Source organism: Crinia signifera, chromosome 4 (genome assembly GCF_055691185.1).
Source record: "Crinia signifera chromosome 4, ASM5569118v1, whole genome shotgun sequence".
Classification (NCBI taxonomy): Eukaryota; Metazoa; Chordata; class Amphibia; order Anura; family Myobatrachidae; genus Crinia; species Crinia signifera.
This window is the reverse complement of record NC_139220.1, coordinates 284,852,070-284,874,863: the sequence shown is the minus strand read 5'-3', so window position 1 is coordinate 284,874,863 and position 22,794 is coordinate 284,852,070. Positions and strand designations below refer to the sequence as shown.

Here is a 22,794-nt window from a genome sequence, read left to right as displayed (position 1 = left end):
GAACATCCGTACATTTATTCAGATCTGATCGCAGTACAAATTTTTTGTGAAAATGGGCAAAACCATGTGCACTGCAGGTGGGGCAGATGTAACATGCTCAGAGAGAGTTAGATTTGTGTGAGTTATTTTGTTTCTGTGCAGGGTAAATACTGGCTGCATTATTTTTACATTGCAATTTAGATTTCAGTTTCAACACACCCCACCCAAATTGAACTCTCTCTGCACATGTTACATCTGCCCCACCTGCAGAGCACATGGTTTTGCCCATTTTCCAAATAAATTTGTACTGAGCTCAGATCTGAATAAGGGCTATTGTGAGGATTTGCCTGTCCTCTGACCAGAGATCTGCAGCAGTCAGCGAGTCCCTTATTGCAGAGCATTGCTGCTAACACTTAGGTGCAGGGTGTGGTGAAGAAGGGGGGAATACTCCTTGGCACTGATACTTGGTGCAATTGTCAATCTTCCCAGATTCTGGTGCGTTTCTCCTCGGCGTGTGCGACTGATGGTAAATCCATCTGGCACAGTATATTCCACCATCAGTTTATTTCCATAGAAAACAGCCTCTCACCGGAACTGTTGGCTACGGTTTCGTGGTCTAATCACCAGTCCAGGCAGGAAAAGTCTTCTTGGGTGCTGAGACGTTCCGTCATGCAGAGCCTGAGTCCTGTGAGGAGGGAAGAGATGGTTAGATCCTCACACATTTAGTGTTGCTGTATCTCATTGGCACAAAGACCACATTATTTGAGGATGGCTGTTCCTGTACCTGCAGTTGTACTGCGCCTCTGCAGTGTGAGTGCTCCTCGGAGCCGCTGATGGTCCTGAACTTTTACGGGTCAGTTTAGAGAGAATGTCCTTCACTTTATACCAGTGGGACCCTTCTGTCTGTAGGAACAAGAGAGAACTTTATTAAAATGAACATAAAGACGAAGAAGCCATTTTGTAAGCATTAGACCCAGATTTGTGTACCTAGTTCTGGGTTTGCAGGGCCTTATGTCTTATATACTGTAGGTGGAATGAAGTCAGGTGATGTGCCATAAAGTGAGGAAGAAGTTGTGCATGGGCAATCGGCATATGAGGCCTAGGGGAATGGTAAAATACGTAAACGCAATCTTACTGAAAGCACTGCAGCCTTCTAGTACGCTGACATAAACATAATTTTGCACATTGCTTCTATGGAATATATTATGAGCCTTCTTCATTATACAGTTTCAGCTTTTCATGATGTGGGGGATTCCCAGTATAGTATATATACTGTATATCAATAGATATCCACCTGGTGCCTCACATTTGAGGACTCTATGCACTCACAGGGCGGCTACTTCCCTCCCTTGGCTCCCACTTTACCCCTGACCCCATTAAAGAACATTGGGGGGGGGGGGGGAATACATAAATCAGCTCTTTTAAGTTTACTCCCAGAGCTACACAGTCTTTTTCTGTTTCATTTTTCTGTCTCTTATTGTTTAATTGAGACTTCGATGCCTGCTTCTTATGCTAAAGTTCGCAGACGTACATTATGGGAACGTGGTCTTGAAACAAGTGTCGTCATGAAGTGAATGCAATGTGCCACTGCGTCTGTGTGAGATGAGAGAGCACTCACTTTGTAGCTTGGCATTGCTCCTGGTCTGTCTCTCGCCTGCAGGTTTGGGACACTCACATAGTGAGGTTCCATTTTGTCGACTTCTCTCAGAGTTCCATCTGTAAAAGAACATGCAGCTTATTAGAATCAGTCACCTTTCCTGACACCGTCAACAAATAAACCTTTTGTCACCTGTGGCTTGCAGTGCAGGTTTATAACCCATGCAGTATTCTCCCATACAATACGGTAATCCCCTATATAACGTATTTTAATACACACCCTTCTGGATATGCAAACTAGAATTAGAGGCTGTGAAGGGTGTTGTTGACAGGGTTCCAACTGCACATTACTGGCATCACCCACACTTTTAAAATGATAAAAGTGGAGAGTGATAAACAACCAGCTAATTAGCTCCTAACTGCCATGTTACAGGCTGAGTTTGAAAAATGACATGTTGGAACTGGCTGTTTATCACTCTCCACTTTATCACTTTTTAAAGCTTTGTGCATCTGGCCCTTAACCCCTAGTTGACTCGACCACTAGAGTCATCTGCTTAGTACCATAAGGCACGGTGTGTATGGTGTAGCTGCAGTACACATGTACCCGTCAGGAGCCTGGTACCAATCGCTCACCTGTGTGTCTGTTCCAGCCAAGCAGCATTCCTGCATGGGAGGTCGATCTCTTCCTGTAATGCTGGGCTGCCCAAGGTCCGCCATCTTGAGGGGAGTTATCAGTCAGGTCATCGTTTGATTCCCGGCACGCCTGAGAGCCACCGCACACACATGAATCTAAGATTAGCACCTATGATAAGAGAGATCTCACATCAGCGCTTTCTACCAAAGTGACCAATATATATAGAATGCAGTAAGTAACATTCATTTCAGCTGAGGCGTCACTTTTTTAATATTGGAGGTGTATTTTTTTTTTTTTTTTTACCGTTCTGATTTAATTCAACATATGTAAGTAGGCTGCTGTCCAGCTATAGTTCTGAAGGTTTGCTGTAGACCAGCAGATATCATTGGAGGAGATTACATGAAATTGTGCCCATTGATCTGGGATTCTGTAGAAGTCAGTGCACTTCCTGCTACCCTTGGATTCCACAGTGTACTATTTATTTGGAGTCAGGGTCTCTTTAGTTATGTTGTATTGTGGAACCAAGAGTAGAATAAGAAAAATTCATCACACTGTACATGGGGCAGATGTATTTAGGGGGACACTTATCAATTATCGCATTTACAAATGTGATATTAGCTCTGGGATGTATAATCCCACAAGTGCAGGGGGATGTGCGCATGCGCGGTTAGTGCTGACCCCCGCTGACCGCACTGCCCTGGCTGCAGTGCGATCCCATAGCCTATAGGTTACAATGGGCTATCGCCAGCTCAGAATGGCAATAGCCCAGGGCTGCCTGATGTTGATACATCGGGCAGCTTCGCATTCCCCATTGAAACCTATGGGGGAGGTGGCCAGCGGCAATGCAGCAGGGATCGGAAGGTGTTTTGGGGGATTTAGCCACATATATTGTTTGATAAATGTGCCCCATAGCCTGGTAAAGTGATAAAGGGGGGGGGGGGGGGGGGGTGATAATAACGCACCAGCCAATCAGCTGTGTTTAAAAAAATGACAGAAGTTGATTGGCTGGTGCATTATCACCTTTCACTTTATCACCACTTTACCAGGCTTCATACATCTGCCCCATTGTGTGATAAATGATGAATCTTCCCTGGCGTCACTTGGTAATCAGTCTCCTTGTGGGTATAATAAATATACTTTGGACAAACTCCAAGGAAACATTACACGTAGGATCTCTGGAGCACAGTGGCCCCCGTTCTCTACATTGAGTTATGGTCAGTCCATAGTGTTGTACAGATGTCAGCAAATGTCAGACAGCAGCAGATCACTATATTGCACAGCTTGTGTCCTTATTGGTACTCACTCGGTTGCGCAGCCTCTCCTCCGTCTCCCTCTTTTCATGCTGGAGTCTCAGGTTCCTTTGCTGTAGCTCTGCAATCTGCTCTAACATGTCGCACAGACTCTCCAGGTACCGGAGTCCATCACCCGGCAGAGGCAGCGGGTCCTGATCCTAACAAGCACAAAGTAAAAACAGTGAGAGCCTGGCCATATGTAAAGGTCCAGCTGTTGGAATTTATGTATTCTCCCTGCATTCATCAGGGGACCTTCAAGCTGATATAGTTTCCCCCACCATAGTAACACATTGGGGTGTATTCAATGTAGCCGGCGAGGGGGTTAAATTGTGGGGATCGCAGAAAATAAGTGATCCTCACTGTTTAACCCCTGCGCTGGCCGCTCAGCCTATTCAAAGCGGCAAGGAAATCCTCGGTCAGAGAATAGCAAGGATTCCCCCAAACAGCGAGGCTTGCGGCTAATGCAGGGAGCTCGCTGCATTTAGCCACGAGCCTCGCTGTTTTAGCGGCCGCACTTGCTGTTTCCCCCTCGCTCCAAAAACCTAGCAAGGGGGGAAATGGCGTGTGCAGGTGGCCAGTTGAATACTGACCCCGCTCGCTGTGACAGCGAGCAAGCAGCCCTGCTCGCTGTCACAGCTCGCAGAAAGCATTGAATTCACCCCATTGTTTGATTTTCTGGCTCCAATGCACTTGCATTGTGTTAGGGATATTAGATATTAAGCTGGGGTCTGGGTCATTGAGTCGACCCAATTTAGCTTGACATGCATTATGTCAACCACTAAAGGTATTTCCAGTAAGCTCTACTGGGGCAGGGACTGATATGTCGGTATAAAGTTCTCTGTATAGGATTATACAGAATATGTTGGTATATAAATAAATAATAAAATGCTCCAACTATATGTGATGTATGTAGAAGGTACCTTATTTTCTTCTCTGGGACGAGTCGGACTCCTCGCTTGGTGAGAAAAGCTTTTCCCTCTGCATTGTTCCTTCAGTGATCCCTGATATTTCCTGTTATGCCTTGCTGCCCTGTTCTGGATGGACTCTTTACTACTGCTCCGGGGCCGTCTGCTCCTGAGGACTGCCTGTTCCAGCTTATGGGGCACACCTGATGTGTCTCTTTCCCTCGGCTGGGGGTGAAAATATTCCAGTCTGTCAATATCCTCCTGGAGTTGTATTGTAAATCCTCCAGGATTCTTGGAAACAGAATGCTCCAGTAGGTGCGTCACCTCAGAATGTAAAAAGGAGTCTTGTGTTCCATAGTCAGAGCTTTTCAGGCTGCCAGGATCCTCGGAGGCGGAGCTTTCTGGAGTCTCAGAATACTCAGGGGTGGAGCTTTCTAGACTTTCTGGCTCATCTGGGTTATAGCTGCTCTCAGACCCAAATGGGGAAGGAGGTGGTATCTCCACACCAGAATCTTCTGACACTGATTTTTCAAAGCAATTACGTTTCATTTTGATAGTATATTCTCCATTTCCTCCATGGTCATGTGATAATTGGGCATAAGGAGGAACTGCAGAATTGCCGCAACCCGTGGGAGGATCCATTAGGCGTCGATAAACAGCTGTGCGCCCTATCAGTACACAGCCCTCTGAACGCTCTGTAAACATAAAAGAAAGTATATCAATATTGAGATGCATGAAGATTTGTTCAGTGCAGTTTTCTGCAATGCAAACACCATGTAGTGATGTCTGCAGTAAGTACAGCACTACGTAACTGTCAGCAGATAGCTGATTAATGACACATTGTTGCAGCATGACCGTATAAGCATTCACATGTAATTATTACCAGTTATTTAAATAGTACATAGAGCCACGGTGGGTATTGAACCCATAACCTCAGTACTAAGAGGAAGTAACCATTGCACCATCCGTGCTGAGCATGACAGTAGTTTCATGCACTATAAATGCAACCTCTCGTGCACCAGCATAGCATAGTAAAATAATACTGAACTGATAAGGAAAGTGGAGCAGTATCACATACATTATAAATATATATATATATAAACAGGGGGTTTAACAGTCACCATAATAAAACTACCTCACCTTTCAGTTGTGTTGGTGATTGCCTCACCGTGAAAAGCCATAAGTTGTTTGGCAAATGAGCACTAAACCAGGAAACAAGCACATGTCTATTTTATCTATAATGTGTCAGCAGTTGCCAGGTTCTTAGGAGACTGGTTGTTAGTGCAGGACCCCTTGGCGATGGGCTGCTCACTTATACCCCTTTCACACTGCACTTTTAAAATGGTATATTGCCGTTTTTTTTCCATTTTAAAACGTTTAAGGCTGCAATGTGAAGGTGCCAGAGTTGATTTACCGGTTAAAGTTAACTGGTATTTCAACACGTTTAAAAAGCAAAGTCCTACACGTTTCAAAGCTGTTTTTTAGGCAGTGTGAATGGCTCTATTTCTATGGCTTGAAATGTGTCCCTTGGGGGTTAAACAGGTTGAATGTGTGAATGGTATTAAATGCTTTTTAAAACGGTTTTCACCTGCAATGTGAAAGGTCTTAAGGTTCAGACCCGTTTTAAAGTCCCTTTTAAGAATACAGGGTCAATACCCGTTTCTGCAATGTGAAAGCAGTATTAAATGCATTGATCAATTTATGTACTAAAACCCCATTATATATTTGATTATTTGTGTATTAAGGTGAGTTAGTTTATTGTGGTGAGCCCCCTGTTTATATATTCATTTGAGCATGTGGTTACAGGCCACTGCACCCCAACCTGGGAATGGCGAGTGCGATGCAAAAGGACAAGTTTCTAAATACATAATTAGTAATAGTAGATTTTGCAACTATTTTAAGGAATGACGTATGGTGGTTATAGGTTGCTATGTGGTGAGTATGTCTGCATATTGATTCAGTTTATAATTATTTGAAACAAACCTCTTATTTTCATATATACAGTATATATATATATATATATATATATATATATATATATATATATATATATATATATACACACATACACGCAGTCTGCAAGGCACCCTAGCATTCCAGGTTCATAACTGCTGCTTACCCCAACGATCTAGCCATCTACATATATAATGATATTATTGCAGTCATCACTGACACCTGGATATGTATCGGCTTCTACACATTGATATAGTATCATATTTAGGAGAGAGTCACATACCTGGCAGCAGCGTACCCAGTGAGCTGTTGGGACAGGATAATCCAGGTATTATACACACAACCCTGGCAGTGTTCAGCTGAGACTGAGCTGTGCTGGCCTAGTCCCCAGTGTACCTGTCTCACCTGGACATGCACCTCCCAGTTTCCTCCCCGCCTTGTACGGCTGATTATTACAAGTCAGATTCCTGCCATAGCTGAAACCATCCAGCGATGGTGCTGGGATATGGGAATGCAGAATAACTAGAGCTGCCGCATTCCTGGTTTCATCTGATAACAGCAGGTCAGATATATTCAATAAACAAACAATGGAGCACTGGCTGGGCTAAATCTGCACATGAATAACACCTAGGGCTGAATAGACAGGAGGATCCATAGACAGCACCACATGTACAGGTATTGTATTGATAACACAGCTATGTACCTGTCTCTGATAATGCCATGACTGCCCTCCCAGGAGGCTGCACTCCCTATTTTTTCTTGCCAGTCAGAACTGATACCAACTGCGTGTCATGTGGTGCAGGACGGTCGGACCAATGATATCCTGTTTGAAGGGTACCATTAATAGTCCAGGTTTTCTTTATATCCTTTAATTTGCTCAACTGCCGGAGGGCCAGATGCACTAAGCTTCAAAAGTGATAAAATGGAGAGTGATAAACAACCAACCAATCAGATCATGCCTGACATTTTTTTAAACACACTCTGTGACAAGGAAACCAGGAGCTGATTGGCTGGCTGTTTATCACTCTACATTTGATCACTTTTGAAGCTTAGTGCATCTGGCCCCTAATCTGTTGTCTAGTTGGTGTATTATCAAGATATGTGTAATCATTGCTTTCACTGGAGCTGGCTGGGACTCTCTCCATGGGCGGGATGTATTAATATACATCGCCGCCCGGCGGCCGTGATGCCAGCGCATATGTACTAACTGCGGTGACGGAAGCCCCCCGCGATACCTGTAATGTGGTGTGCGGGGGGGTCTCCGTCACCCCCTCTGGGTGCCGCCTCCTCCTCCCCTCATGCCGGGACAGCTCAGCGTGGCTGTCCCCAGCACCTCCTCCTCCCCCCTGCACATACATCCCAACAGTCCAGATTACACTGGCAGTGTCCCGCGGTGAGGGGGGGCTGTTGGGAGTCCCCCCCTGTCTGCTGCTAAGCATCGGGGAATAAATGCTGTGCGCATGCGCACAGTGTCTATTCCCGCAGCCAGGGGGCTGGGGGCATGGCTAGAGGCTCACAGAGCATCTGGGTCATGCCCCCATATCGGCAAAATGGGGGCGTGGCCTCGCGGGAGAGCCGCAAGTATAGGCCACGCCCCCGAAATTTTCGCCGCAGCTACGTCCCGCCTCGGGGACGTCAGAAGTCGGGTAGTATGCCTGCAGCCAGAAGGACATCCGGCTGCCTTGCTATCCCACAGCATGTATTCTCCAAGTCTAGAACAGGCTGGACAGTATTCTGGGACTTGTAGGGAACCACTCCGTTACAGTGGGCACCTGTGGCTGCTTCATGGGCACTTTGGGGCTCCTGGGTGTTTGATGGGTTATGGGTCCACACGGCCGACAGTCAATAGGTCGACCACTATTGGTCAACAGGTCATAGGTCGTCACAATAAAAAATGGTTGACATGGCTTAGGTCGACAGCATCGAAATGTCAACATGAGTTTTTTATGTTTTTCTGGTATCTATGTCAACATACGTTGACATGGACACCATTGACGCTAGCCATGCTTTGGGCACACTGTTATAATCAAACTCTATGTCCACTTGGATAGTAAAGTATGAAAAACCACCTGTTTTTCGTGTCGACCTTTTGTTATGTATCGACTAATAGTGGTCGACCTATTTGACTGTTGACCTTTTTATTATCGACCTGCCAATTCCATGTGATGTTCTCTGCCCCTCCCTCAGTAATACAGAGTCACACTTTCTATATGCCAGCTTTATATGTGCTGCTGGGTGATATAAAGGGCTCACACAATGTGGTAAGCGTATTATAAAGGACAAAATGAACAGTTGCTGTTCTCTGCCCACTGGATCAGACTCCCACACAGAGCTCCGCTTGGCTTACAAAGATGCTGCTTGTGGAATTTATCAGATGACAAATACTGTACACATTCCAGCGGCATGACTAGTGTTACAGGATGGCGCCGAGGTATTGTACATATGGGGACAGGCGTGTATACACAGTTATCTCTTAGGGGGCAGGTACGCAGACAGCTATGTGCCCTAGGGCAAGTGACATACACAGCTTTGTGCCCTAGGGCAAGTGACATACACGGCCATCTGCACAGGGGCAAGTGACATACATGGCCATCTGCACCCGGGCAAGTGACATACACGGCCATCTGCACCCGGCCAAGTGACATACACCGCCATCTGCACAGGGGCAAGTGACATACACGGCCATCTGCACCCGGCCAAGTGACATACACAGCCATCTGCATCGGGGCAAGTAACATACACCACCATCTGCACAGGGCAAGTGACATACACCGCCATCTGCACTGGGGTAAGTGACATACACGGCCATCTGCATCGGGGCAAGTGACATATACCGCCATCTGCACCGGGCCAAGTGACATACACGGCCATCTGCACTGGGCCAAGTGACATACACCGCCATCTGCACAGGGGCAAGTGCCATACACGGCCATCTGCACAGGGGCAAGTGACATACACGGCCATCTGCATCGGGGCAAGTGACATACACGGCCATCTGCACTGGGCCAAGTGACATACACCACCATCTGCACAGGGCAAGTGACATACACGGCCATCTGCACTGGGGTAAGTGACATACACGGCCATCTGCACAGGGGTAAGTGACATACACGGCCATCTGCAACGGGGCAAGTGACATACATGGCCATCTGCACAGGGGCAAGTGCCATACACGGCCATCTGCACAGAGCCAAGTTACATACACAGCCATCTGCATCGGGGCAAGTGACATACACGGCCATCTGTACCGGGCCAAGTGACATACACGGCCATCTGCATCGGGGCAAGTGACATACACGGCCATCTGCCCCGGGCCAAGTGACATACACGGCCATCTGCCCCGGGCCAAGTGACATACACCGCCATCTGCCCCGGGCCAAGTGACATACACCGCCATCTGCCCCGGGCCAAGTGACATACACCGCCATCTGCACAGGGGCAAGTGACATACACGGCCATCTGCATCGGGGCAAGTGACATACACGGCCATTTGCATCGGGGCAAATGACATACACGGCCATTTGCACCGGGGCAAGTGACATACACGGCCATCTGCATCGGGGCAAGTGACATACACGGCCATTTGCATCGGGGCAAGTGACATACACGGCCATTTGGACCGGGCATGTGACATATACCGCCATCTGCACAGGGGCAAGTGCCATACACGGCCATCTGCACAGAGCCAAGTTACATACACAGCCATCTGCATCGGGGCAAGTGACATACACGGCCATCTGTACCGGGCCAAGTGACATACACGGCCATCTGCATCGGGGCAAGTGACATACACGGCCATCTGCCCCGGGCCAAGTGACATACACGGCCATCTGCCCCGGGCCAAGTGACATACACCGCCATCTGCCCCGGGCCAAGTGACATACACCGCCATCTGCCCCGGGCCAAGTGACATACACCGCCATCTGCACAGGGGCAAGTGACATACACGGCCATCTGCATCGGGGCAAGTGACATACACGGCCATTTGCATCGGGGCAAATGACATACACGGCCATTTGCACCGGGGCAAGTGACATACACGGCCATCTGCATCGGGGCAAGTGACATACACGGCCATTTGCATCGGGGCAAGTGACATACACGGCCATTTGGACCGGGCATGTGACATATACCGCCATCTGCACAGGGGCAAGTGCCATACACGGCCATCTGCATCGGGGTAAGTGACATACACCGCCATCTGCACCGGGCCAAGTGACATACACGGCCATCTGCATCGGGCCAAGTGACATACACAACCATCTGCACCGGGCCAAGTGACATACACAGCCATCTGCCCCCGGCCGAGTGACATACACCGCCATCTGCCCCGGCCGAGTGACATACACCGGCATCTGCACAGGGGCAAGTGCCATACACCGCCATCTACATCGGGGCAAGTGACATACACGGCCATCAGCATCGGGGCAAGTGACATACACCGCCATCTGCATCGGGCCGAGTGACATACACGCCATCTGCATCGGGCCAAGTGACATACACGATCATCTGCACAGGGGCAAGTGACATACACGGCCATCAGCATTGGGGCAAGTGACATACACCGCCATCTGCAGCGGACCAAGTGACATACACGCCCATCTGCACCTGGGCAAGTGCCATACACCGCCATCTGCACCGGACCAAGTGCCATACACGGCCATCTGCACCGGGCCAAGTGCCATACACGGCCAAGTGCCATACACGGCCATCTGCACCGGGCCAAGTGCCATACACCACCATCTGCACAGGGACAAGTGACATACACGGCCATCTGCACAGGGCCAAGTTACATACACAGCCATCTGCATCGGGGCAAGTGACATACACGGCCATCTGCACCGGGCCAAGTGACATACACAGCCATCTGCACAGGGGCAAGTGACATACACCACCATCTGCACAGGGGCAAGTGACATACACGGCCATCTGCATCGGGGCAAGTGACATACACGGCCATTTGCATCGGGGCAAGTGACATACATGGCCATCTGCATCGGGGCAAGTGACATACACGGCCATTTGCATCGGGGCAAGTGACATACACGGCCATTTGCACCAGGGCATGTGACATACACGGCCATCTGCACAGGGGTAAGTGACATACACGGCCATCTGCATCGGGGCAAGTGATATACACAGCCATCTGCCCCCGGCTGAGTGACATACACCGCCATCTGCCCCGGCCGAGTGACATACACCGCCATCTGCACAGGGGCAAGTGCCATACACGGCCATCTGCATCGGGGCAAGTGACATACACGGCCATTTGCATCGGGGCAAGTGACATACACGGCCATTTGGACCGGGCATGTGACATATACCGCCATCTGCACAGGGGCAAGTGCCATACACGGCCATCTGCATCGGGGCAAGTGACATACACCGCCATCTGCACCGGGCCAAGTGACATACACGGCCATCTGCATCGGGCCAAGTGACATACACAACCATCTGCACCGGGCCAAGTGACATACACAGCCATCTGCCCCCGGCCGAGTGACATACACCGCCATCTGCCCCGGCCGAGTGACATACACTGGCATCTGCACAGGGGCAAGTGCCATACACCGCCATCTGCATCGGGGCAAGTGACATACACGGCCATCAGCATCGGGGCAAGTGACATACACCGCCATCTGCACCGGGCCGAGTGACATACACGCCATCTGCATCGGGCCAAGTGACATACACGATCATCTGCACAGGGGCAAGTGACATACACAGCCATCAGCATTGGGGCAAGTGACATACACCGCCATCTGCACCGGACCAAGTGCCATACACGGCCATCTGCACCGGGCCAAGTGCCATACACGGCCATCTGCACCGGGCCAAGTGCCATACACCACCATCTGCACAGGGACAAGTGACATACACGGCCATCTGCACAGGGCCAAGTTACATACACAGCCATCTGCTTCGGGGCAAGTGACATACACGGCCATCTGCACCGGGCCAAGTGACATACACAGCCATCTGCACAGGGGCAAGTGACATACACCACCATCTGCACAGGGGCAAGTGACATACACGCCCATCTGCATCGGGGCAAGTGACATACACGGCCATTTGCATCGGGGCAAGTGACATACATGGCCATCTGCATCGGGGCAAGTGACATACACGGCCATTTGCATCGGGGCAAGTGACATACACGGCCATTTGCACCGGGGCATGTGACATACACAACCATCTGCACCGGGGTAAGTGACATACACGGCCATCTGCATCGGGGCAAGTGATATACACAGCCATCTGCCCCCGGCTGAGTGACATACACCGCCATCTGCACAGGGGCAAGTGCCATACACGGCCATCTGCATCGGGGCAAGTGACATACACCGCCATCTGCACTGGGCCAAGTGACATACACAACCATCTGCACCGGGGTAAGTGACATACACGATCATCTGCGCAGGGGCAAGTGACATACACGGCCATCAGCATCGGGGCAAGTGCCATACACGGCCATCTGCACCGGGCCAAGTGCCATACACGGCCATCTGCACCGGGCCAAGTGCAATACACCACCATCTGCACAGGGACAAGTGACATACACCGCCATCTGCACAGGGACAAGTGACATACACCGCCATCTGCACAGGGGCAAGTGACATACACCGCCATCTGCACTGGGGCAAGTGACATACACCACCATCTGCACAGGGGCAAGTGACATACACCACCATCTGCACAGGGGCAAGTGACATACACCACCATCTGCACAGGGACAAGTGACATACACCGCCATCTGCACTGGGGCAAGTGACATACACCGCCATCTGCACAGGGGCAAGTGACATACACCGCCATCTGCACAGGGACAAGTGACATACACCGCCATCTGCACAGGGACAAGTGACATACACCGCCATCTGCACTTATGGTACTGATGGTTCACGTCTTTTTGTTCAAAGCCCCCATACTGCTGCAAATATGTGCGAGTCCAGCTCCAGAAGAAGCAGTCAGGGGTGTAACGTAATCTGTGAGCTGACATATATGTGATAATATATAATAATAATAATATATAATAATAATAAGAATGTCTGGTTGGAACAAGACATATATGTAGCTGTGTGACCTCCAGGTTTGTTTCTTTATGTTTCTCAGTTTGTCAATGGCTCCACCTGGCGCCACAGTAACTTTCCCAACCCGTCTCCATCAGTCAGTATCAGACAACGCTCCCCCTGAATCTGTCTGCAGCAAGACTACGTTAGGCCGTCTCAGGACTCTGACAGGTGAAAATCCTGTATCTACGGTGGTGTCCAGACATTATATAAGCCCCTTTCTCTAATTGCTCTCTGCTCTCACAACTAGAATAATTACTTAGCATAGATAGGATCACCGCCCTTAAATGCTGATTCTTATATATATCATTATTATCCTTTACTTATATGGTGCCACAAGGGATCGGCTGTGCCCCATTACAGAGTACATAAAGGAATAAGCAGTACAGGTACATAAACAAGCAGGTGACACTGAAATAAGTATCAGGGCGGCAAAAGACCACTGGATTAAGTAAAAGAAGGAAAAGTACATAAGGGAACAGGGCCCTGCTTGAGAGAGCTTACATTCTATAAAGGGGAGGGGCAGACAGACTGGGGTGACAACAGGTGGGGTAGACCTATAATCTACATTTTACATAGCATTAATGTCCACTAATTGTGTGTGTGTGTGTGTGTGTGTGTGTGTGTGTGTGTGTGTGTGTGTGTGTGTGTATGTATGTATGTATGTGTATATATATATATATAATATTGTAATACAGGATCGCACTTCATCCAACTTAGAAACAACTCCTAGGGTGACATCCAGAACTTTGTAGAGTACATGTATATAGACAAGAGGGACGCACTCTCCAGTTTTTATAAATGCACTTTAAAATCAGCTGTGTATTTAGTAATACATATACATCGAAGAAAAAATTTTGTGATACTCAACGTTTCCGTCCAAGGACCTTCATCAGGAGATAAACATCGATTCCAACAATCCAAGATAAGGCACAGCATAGACCACACAGTAGTAATGTATATGTATTACTAAATACACGGCTGATTTTATAAAATCCAATAAAAATTGGAGAGTGCATCCCTTTTGTCTATATATATGTCTATATATATATATATATATATATATATATATATATATATATATATACATACAGTCTGGCACTCACCGTGTCACAATTAGCTCTTTCTAACTGTCACGCTCTAGAACTTCTGAGGCTGTACTTAATTTTTTTTCCAAGACTTGATACATATCCGCCATATGCTCCTAGACAAATATTATGCCCTCCTGTTATTCTACAGATGCTTAGAAGTCTTATTTTTTTCTGTGTGGAGATTTTATATTGATGACGTTCTATGCCAGTGTTTTTCAACCACTGTGCTGTGGGGTTGGGATCATTTGGTCTACAACATGATGGTCAACAGTCATTAGGTGGACATGGGTCTAGGTCGACATGGGAAAAGGTCGACATGGTTCTAGGTCGAAAGGTCATTAGTTCGACAGGTCGTTAGTTGGACAGGACATTAGTTCAACAATGTCTAGGTTGACAGTGAATAGGTCAACATGGGGTTTTTCACTGTTTTTTTACCTGAATGTCAACACAGTCGACATGGACACAGTTTAAAGTGCACTGAATGCCCTCGCTGCGCTCGCAATGCGTCAGGCACGGTGCCTCGCTACGCTCTACACACTATTTTATTCTCCCATTACACCCTAGTGCAGTGGTTCCCAAACTGTGTGCCTAGGCACCCTGGGGTGCCTCAGGACACTTGCAGGGGTGCCTTAGGTTGGTGGATCAAGATCAATTCATATTATTTTGGGTCAATGTACCAGGCAAAACCAATGCTTGTGGCTGCCAATCATAATATATGTGGACAAACAGAAGCAAATCCTGTCCCTCACCAGATAACTGTGACATATAAACACAATGCACTTAATTAAATATTTTTTTCCTGAATTTCTCAATAAGAAGCATTTGGCCTAGGGGTGCCTTGAAAATATTTTGATGCTCAGGGTGCCGTGATTCAAAAAAGTTTGGGAACCACTGCCCTAGTATATGGTAGAGCGTGAAATACCGCCTGTCGGCACATGTCGGCTCAAAAAACAGTGAAAACCCCCATGTCGACCTTTTGACTGTCGACCTAGACACTGTCGAACTAATGACCTATCGAACTAAGGACCTGTCAAACTAATGACCTTTCGACCTAGAACCATGTCGACCTTTTCCCATGTCGACCTAGACCCATGTCGACCTAATGACTGTCAACCATCATGCTGTAGACCAAGTAACCGCATCCCGTGCCATAGCACACTAGTGTGCCTTGAGCTGTTCTCAAGTGTGCCCCCAGGTCTAGTGGCCAATAGTTTTCTTTTTCTTGTGGGGGCCAATGTGTTTTGACTTGTGGGGATCTTATGGTGTGCCTTGGCAATTTTAAAATCTTATTTTGTGTGCCACAAGGTAAAAAGGTTGAAAATCACTGTTCTATGCAGTGAAAGTACTTTTAATCGATAAGGGTTTGTTTTAAAAGAAACAAACTGGAAAATAGCAAATAAGTTTCATTTTAGATAATGAAACAATGTCAGTGATGTCTTCTTGAATGATAGTTGATTTATCTGTAGTTGTGTAACAATCACCTGTTAGCTTAGCATATAATGATGTTCTACCATTAAAAATGAACAATTCCTATTTTGAACTCATATCCAATTGTCCCTCTTAACATATAGGGGGAAATTTACTAAGATGGGAGATCTTTTTCACACGGGATGTTGCTATAGGCAACCAATCAGATACTATCTCTAATCTTCCTGAAGGTGCTACATAAATAAGAAGTAGAAAGTAGATTCTGATTGGTTGCAACATAGCAACATCCCATGTGAAATAGAAATCCCATGTGAAATAGAAATCCCATCTTAGTAAATTTCCCCCATAGTATTTTATAGATTTCACAGAAGTCTATTAGTGCTGAGCTGCCAGACATCACTAATTTCCCAAGATGATGTCAGCAGCTTGACCAAATGCAGTTTTTGGCCCAGATTCTCTAAGCTTCAAAAGTGATAAAATGGAGAGGGATAAACAGCCAGCCAATCAGCTCCTACCTGCTATGTCACAGACTGTGTTTGAAAAATGTCAGACAGGAGCTGATTGGCTGGCTGGTTATCACTCTCCATTTTATCACTTTTAAAGCTTAGAGAATCTGGCCCTTTATATGCCGATCAACTGTGTAACGAATGCTCTTCTACTATGAATTTTACTTATTAAGATTTTCCTTGCTATTAATCTAAGTGGCTTAAGGGCTCATTTAGCATTCAATATTTGCCGCTAAATCCCCAAACACCCGTTTTCTGGGATTAGCCACAAATATTAAGTATCACCCTAATGTATGTAGGAGGGAACGCAGCAGGAATCTCCGGTCCCTGCTGTGATCCCCCCTTCACCGCCGCCGGTCGCATCCCCCATAGGTTTCTATGGGGGACGCGAAGCAGCCCGATCAAAATCCTGGGTGGTAACATTCCGCCCAGATCACATTGTAAATTCGATCCTTGATAAATGGGCCCCTTAGAGCCAGATGTATCAAGCTTCAAAAAGTGATAAAGTGGAAAGTGATAAACAATCAGCTCCTATTAAACCCAGCCTGTGAAATGGCAGTTAGGAGCTAATTGGCTGGCTGTTTATCACTCTCCATTTTATCACTTTTTTAAAGATTGATACATCTGGCCCTTACTCTGCAAGACTATCCCACATTTAGGCAGCAGTGTTATTGTTTATAATAACACGGTCCGCGTATAGGCAGGAAAAGGCCTGGGCAGACCCCGCAGCGCAATCTCTGTCCGTCGCAATCAGCAGGGGCTAAATACACTAAAGTTGCTGAAAATGAAAAGAGGTGATGTTGTTCAGGGCGACCAGTAAGATTTGAACTATAATTTTCTAAGATGCAAATGAGAAATGATAGACAGTATCTGATTGGTTGTTCTGGGCAACATCACCTCTTTGCATTTTTGGAACCTTTAGTTAATTACCCCTAGGTTCTACCATTCAGTGTAATAGCTGCTTATCAGAGCATCTGTGCTGGTATGAATAGAGTAGTACACGGCCCTAGTATGCCATCTCTTATTGCCACAAATGGGGCCCTAGAAATCAGGGCAGATTTATGAACCATCTTAAATAGACCCTCAGCCAACATGTCACGATGTAGAGTGTAGTGGTAAAAAAAAGTCAAAGGTGCTTTATGAATTGTCAGCAAAATACAGGGAACCCCCCACATACACACACACGTGCACACACACATACATACACACACGCACACGTACACACACATACCCTGAGCAGCGCCTCCCAGCCACACATCTCACCTTGCAATGGCTATAGGGTCCCTCCTCCTCCTGTGGTGCCATCTTCATAGTGATATATGTCTTTGCTTTCACTGTGTGGCACCATCTTCTTGAGGATGTCATTGGGAAGATGGTACAGGTCGAGTATCCCGTATCCGAATATCCGTTATCCGAATTATTCCGAAATACGGACATTCCAGAAAGTGAAAAAAAATTTTTTTTTTGCTAAAAACTCACTGGGGACATTTGTAACAGCATCACTGGGGACATGATATGTAACTGGCACTATATATGTGCAAGAAAATGATTGCTTGGCATTCAAATTCAGTGCTGAGATAGTACACACATTTTGTTTCACGTTTTGAAACCTTGTTTTTTGAACAATTAAAATATGTTTGTGTGTATTTTATGTGGTAATAAAATATATTTGTGTGTATATTATGTGTTTATACAGCATAAATGCAAGATACTTCAAAATACATCATTGAAATATTAAAATATTCCGAAATACGGAATAATCCGTTATCCAAAATTCTCCTGGTCCCGAGCATTTTGGATACGGGATACTCAACCTGTACCATGGAATCGGAGGGACCTGCTTACAAGGCAATTACAACTAGTGCAGGGTGTGGTGTGCTGCGGGGCCTATCTCTCTTCCTAGCCCTTTGTTCCTTGCACAGTTGTACCCCATATGTGTCACCCCTGTCTGCCTGCCCCTACCCTTTAAAATGTAAGCTCTCATGAGCAGGGCCCTCTCCCCTCATTTACTTTTCTCTCTCATAGACTTTTTTTCTACTCCTTGCTACCCACAACAGCACCTAACCCTCAGTTTCTGCCACCATGAGGATTATTTAAGTGTCATGCATTAAATGCAGAAGTTTATATACCATGTTCTTGTCCTACACTGTCTTGTACTGTAAGGTCATTGTTTTCCTGTTTGGCTCATTTATTTATGTACTTTTTTATAGCTTTGGAACCCTTGTATAAGCACTGTATAAGGAAATATTAATAATATAATAATGATAATAGTAATTATAATGTGCATTGAATTAGGAATGGTCATCGACCATCCATTAGAAGAAATCGATGGTTTATGGCCAATTTTTAATAGTTTTGACATCAATGGGGGAGAACCATATGGTTTCCCACCATCGATGTCAAGCTTAAACAAATAGTTTTGTTTTGCTTATTCCTGGGACACGGAGCATAGCTCCGCCCAGGGCACCCATGAAGCTCCGTCCAGGACACCCATGAAGCCCCACCCCCATATTCTGATTGGCCCACAGGCCAATCAGTCAAAGACGATGGATGACCGTCAATATGTAAAAACATTGATGGTCATCAATTGCATAGTTATACACCATCGATGGTCAGTTGTACTTTTGCCATTGATGGCAAAGGCAACGATGGCCATCCCTACACTGCATACCCTGAATTCATTATAAATATATCCATGTTAAACGTGCGAAGAGAATAACTACCCGAGCGATGCAAACAGCACTAATCAATGTCAGCAGCAGAGCACTGCAAACAGCCAATCACAAGCAGCTCTATATTTTTGTGACCATGATCCTCAGCATCTGTACTTGCCCTGTGTCCAATCTCATTTACCCCTATTCTGGCAGAGGCAGGTGTAAGTGTCATGTTCAATGCCAATTCACACAATGTATGTCACACCTTTAGGTATATAGTACTAATATTAGTGTGTGTGTGTGTGTGTGTGTGTGTGTGTGTGTGTGTGTGTGTGTGTGTGTGTGTGTGTACACTATTGGGTTTTACCTATATACAGTACAATGTGTATACTATAAGATGTACACAGGTGTCCATTATTAAGCAATGGGCGTTGTAGCACACAGGGCTGTATTTCATGTCATAGTTTGTATTTAGTCTGTGTGTCTGGAGAGTTGTTGGTTAGTAAACATGGAAGCATCAGTTCTCATATGTGCAATATATGCAAAATAAATTTTATGTAGTAAATCTATATATAAGACCTACTGTATAAAATCCACCTCATGCTCTTACCTTGATTCCATAGTGTCCCAAAGGTAAGCTTCCTGTGACGGCCCAGCATCTTGCCTCTGGCAGGAGTCCCTGTACTAATGAGGGAGACTGTTCCAGTGATGTGGTAGAGAGTGTGGGAGAGTGAGATAAAAGCCCCTCTGTGTGTGTCTCTGGGAGGGGTCAGTAATGTCAGCTGGTTGGAGATGGGAGGTATTGTGTGTATGGGGGGGGGGGGTGTTAGGCTGTTAATGAGGGCTTATTTCTTTGGGAAAAGCCTTTTGTTCTTTCTCACACTCTTAGCTTCTAGAGAAAAGAAGCAAACACGTATAGAAGGTGTGACGTCACAGGACTGCTACTGTGGGCCTAAAGAGCTGACACTCTATTACTGATACATATGACATTGGGCTGACACTTCTGCAATAATGTCAGCATCTGCTCTCATAGACCAGCCTCACTCTCCTCTTTAGGCACAATAGAGTAATGTGTTAGGTCATAAACTCCACGTACAGATATATTACAGAGGGGCGGTAGGTGAGCGGCAGTGTTTGCACTGATCCCATAAATTGGACCTGGGCATTGATGCAGAAACAAGACTGAGAGGTGTTACATGTCTCTTCCCATAAACTGGACGAGGACTACAGTGTCACTCCAGCAGGCTACGTAGTATTAGGCCATTGTCACAGTGTCTTACACTCTTCTATGGACTTACAGTAGTGCCACCATTATATCAGCAAAATGTGGTCATCTGGCCAGTTGGGTAGAAAACTAAAACTAGTCATAGCACAGACTTATTAGGGGTAGATGTATGAAGCAGTGATAAGGGAGGAGAAGTGAGACAGAGGAGAAGTGGCCCATGGCAACCAATCAGCTGCTCTGTGTCATTTTATATTATGCAAATGATAGATGTAACTTCAGTGCTGATTGGTTGCCATGGGCCACTTCTCCTCTGGCTCACTTCTCCCTTATCACTGCTTCATACATCTACACCTGAAACCATAGATAATACAGAGAAAAAGGGGATATAGACAATCATTCTGTGCTCAGCATCATAATCCTGGCAGCGGAATTACAATGCTCCAAATCCTGATGGTAAAGGTGGGCATACATTAGGGTGACTTCACCCCTTGGAGAGGTCACCCATATTCCCCCTTGTGCTGCCTGGAAAGGACCCAGGCGGCAGTATTTTACGCACTATTTAGCACTATATTACATGCGATATATCAGATCCAATCTCAGACAATAACAATGGAAGAGAAAAAAGGTGAATCAGTTTGACTGGGATGCACTCCTGTTCCACAGTAATAAAATATTATTTTTACCTAAAAAAGGTGTATACTTTATTTGTTGACGTATTTGATTATTTTTAGAAGTTTTATTTATTAAACTTTATTAAGAGCTAGTAGGTCATCATTCTGTAATGGTGCTGGATAATACAGTTTGTCAATGATATGAGACCTTAAGGTAAGTAGTGAAAATATTAAAACAAGATATAGATTTAAAGAGAAAAAGAAATTTTAAAGATTAAAAATCACTCTGTGAATATTGTAGCTTGAGTATACTTGTCTAGTTACTGCTTAAATTCCACAGTGTGATAGTGGATTAATGCAGTGCCTGTGTAGGGTGTTTGATTAACACGGTGATATTCTCACTGTCTGTTGTCTAATCAAAGCAATGTATTGCCCTCTGCGTATATATTCCTCAAATGGGGTTGATTCTGCCCACGATAGTTCTATCTGAACCACTGCATATGGTGCAGATGTATAATCCGTGCGGACAGATTTGTCCTACACTTGTACTAGTGCTCACAATCTGTCAGGCAGAGTCACTGGTAATTGTCAAAGGGTGTGCACTCAATTAGTGCCGTGCACACTGTGCGATCTTCCAATTGGATCTATGCTGATCCTATAAGGTGCTCTACATACAATTCATGTGGCACATATACGTGGGTCGTACACACTGTGCAATCTTCCGATTGGATCTGTAATGATCCTGTGCTTCTGAGCTTAAATGGCTGATGTGCTTTATGGTGCACTACATACAGGGGCGGATTGGGGACTAAAAGTGGCCCTGGAATATTTCTGGAAGTGGCCTCATGTGGGCGGCAACAATTCAATAATGGGCGGAGCCAACATAACAGTAGGCGGGATTACCACTTCACTACACTTTGATACATTGTTGACATGCAATCAATAGTGTCTAAAGTATCAATAGTGTCTGAATATCAGATTCATCAATATTAACTTGTGTTTGTTGGTGAGACTGTAAAATGTGAATGGACCCATAGTTGTCTGGCACTAACCCCTGACTTAACACACTCTCAACTTCAGGCTGTTGATTCTGTATGCTGATACTGGACATTGTCTCTCTCTGAAAAGAGCCAGAAAATACTACATACAGTACACAAACCAGGATCACATCACTGTTATGCCCAGTACACGTTACAGCACACGCCGTTATGCCCAGTACACGTTACAGCACACGCCGTTATGCCCAGTACACGTTACAGCACACGCCATTATGCCCAGTACAAGTTACAGCACACGCCGTTATGCCCAGTACACGTTACAGCACACGCCGTTATGCCCAGTACACGTTACAGCACACGCCGTTATGCCCAGTACACGTTACAGCACACGCCATTATGCCCAGTACAAGTTACAGCACACGCCGTTATGCCCACTACAAGTTACAGCACACGCCGTTATGCCCAGTACACATTACAGCACACGCTGTTATGCCCAGTACACATTACAGCACGTCGTTATGCCCAGTACACATTATAGCACACGTCGTTATGCCCAGTACACATTACAGCACATGTTGTTATGCCCAGTACACGTTACAACGGACGCCGTAATGCCCAATATATGTTATAGCACACACCTTTATGCCCAATACACATTACAGCAGACGCCGTTATGCCCAGTACACATGAGAGCACACGCCATTATGCCCAGTACACATTACAGCAGACACCGTTATGCCCAGTACACATTACAACACACTCTGTAATGCCCAGTATATGTTATAGCACACACCATTATGCCCAGAACATATTACAGCACACGCCGTTATGCCCAGTACACATTACAGCACA

At 46.2% G+C, this 22,794-nt stretch overlaps 1 protein-coding gene across 1 annotated transcript; it reads right to left on the bottom strand.

Annotated features, from left to right (window-relative positions):
* Window positions 1–268: 268 nt before the first annotated feature.
* C4H8orf58 (chromosome 4 C8orf58 homolog) lies at window positions 269–19,808 on the bottom strand. Its single transcript, XM_083179836.1, has 7 exons — window positions 19,719–19,808; window positions 4,422–5,101; window positions 3,513–3,659; window positions 2,209–2,377; window positions 1,598–1,695; window positions 764–882; window positions 269–664 (listed from the first exon to the last, which is right to left on the bottom strand). Exons 1-7 carry the CDS (start codon window positions 19,765–19,767, stop codon window positions 565–567), a joined length of 1,362 nt encoding a protein of 453 aa, XP_083035962.1. The 5' UTR covers window positions 19,768–19,808; the 3' UTR covers window positions 269–564.
* Between the last annotated feature and the right edge of the window lie 2,986 nt (window positions 19,809–22,794).

Bases quoted from the DNA above. Each gene is read 5' to 3' on its own strand.
- C4H8orf58 (XM_083179836.1), bottom strand. From the start codon at position 19,767: ATGCTGGGCCGTCACAGGAAGCTTACCTTTGGGACACTATGGAATCAA. The intron at 5,102-19,718 runs GTAAGAGCATGA...TTATGTTTACAG, and splicing joins TGGGACACTATGGAATCAAG to AGCGTTCAGAGGGCTGTGTA. The intron at 2,378-3,512 runs GTGAGTACCAAT...CTCTTATCATAG, and splicing joins AGGAGAGGCTGCGCAACCGA to GTGCTAATCTTAGATTCATG.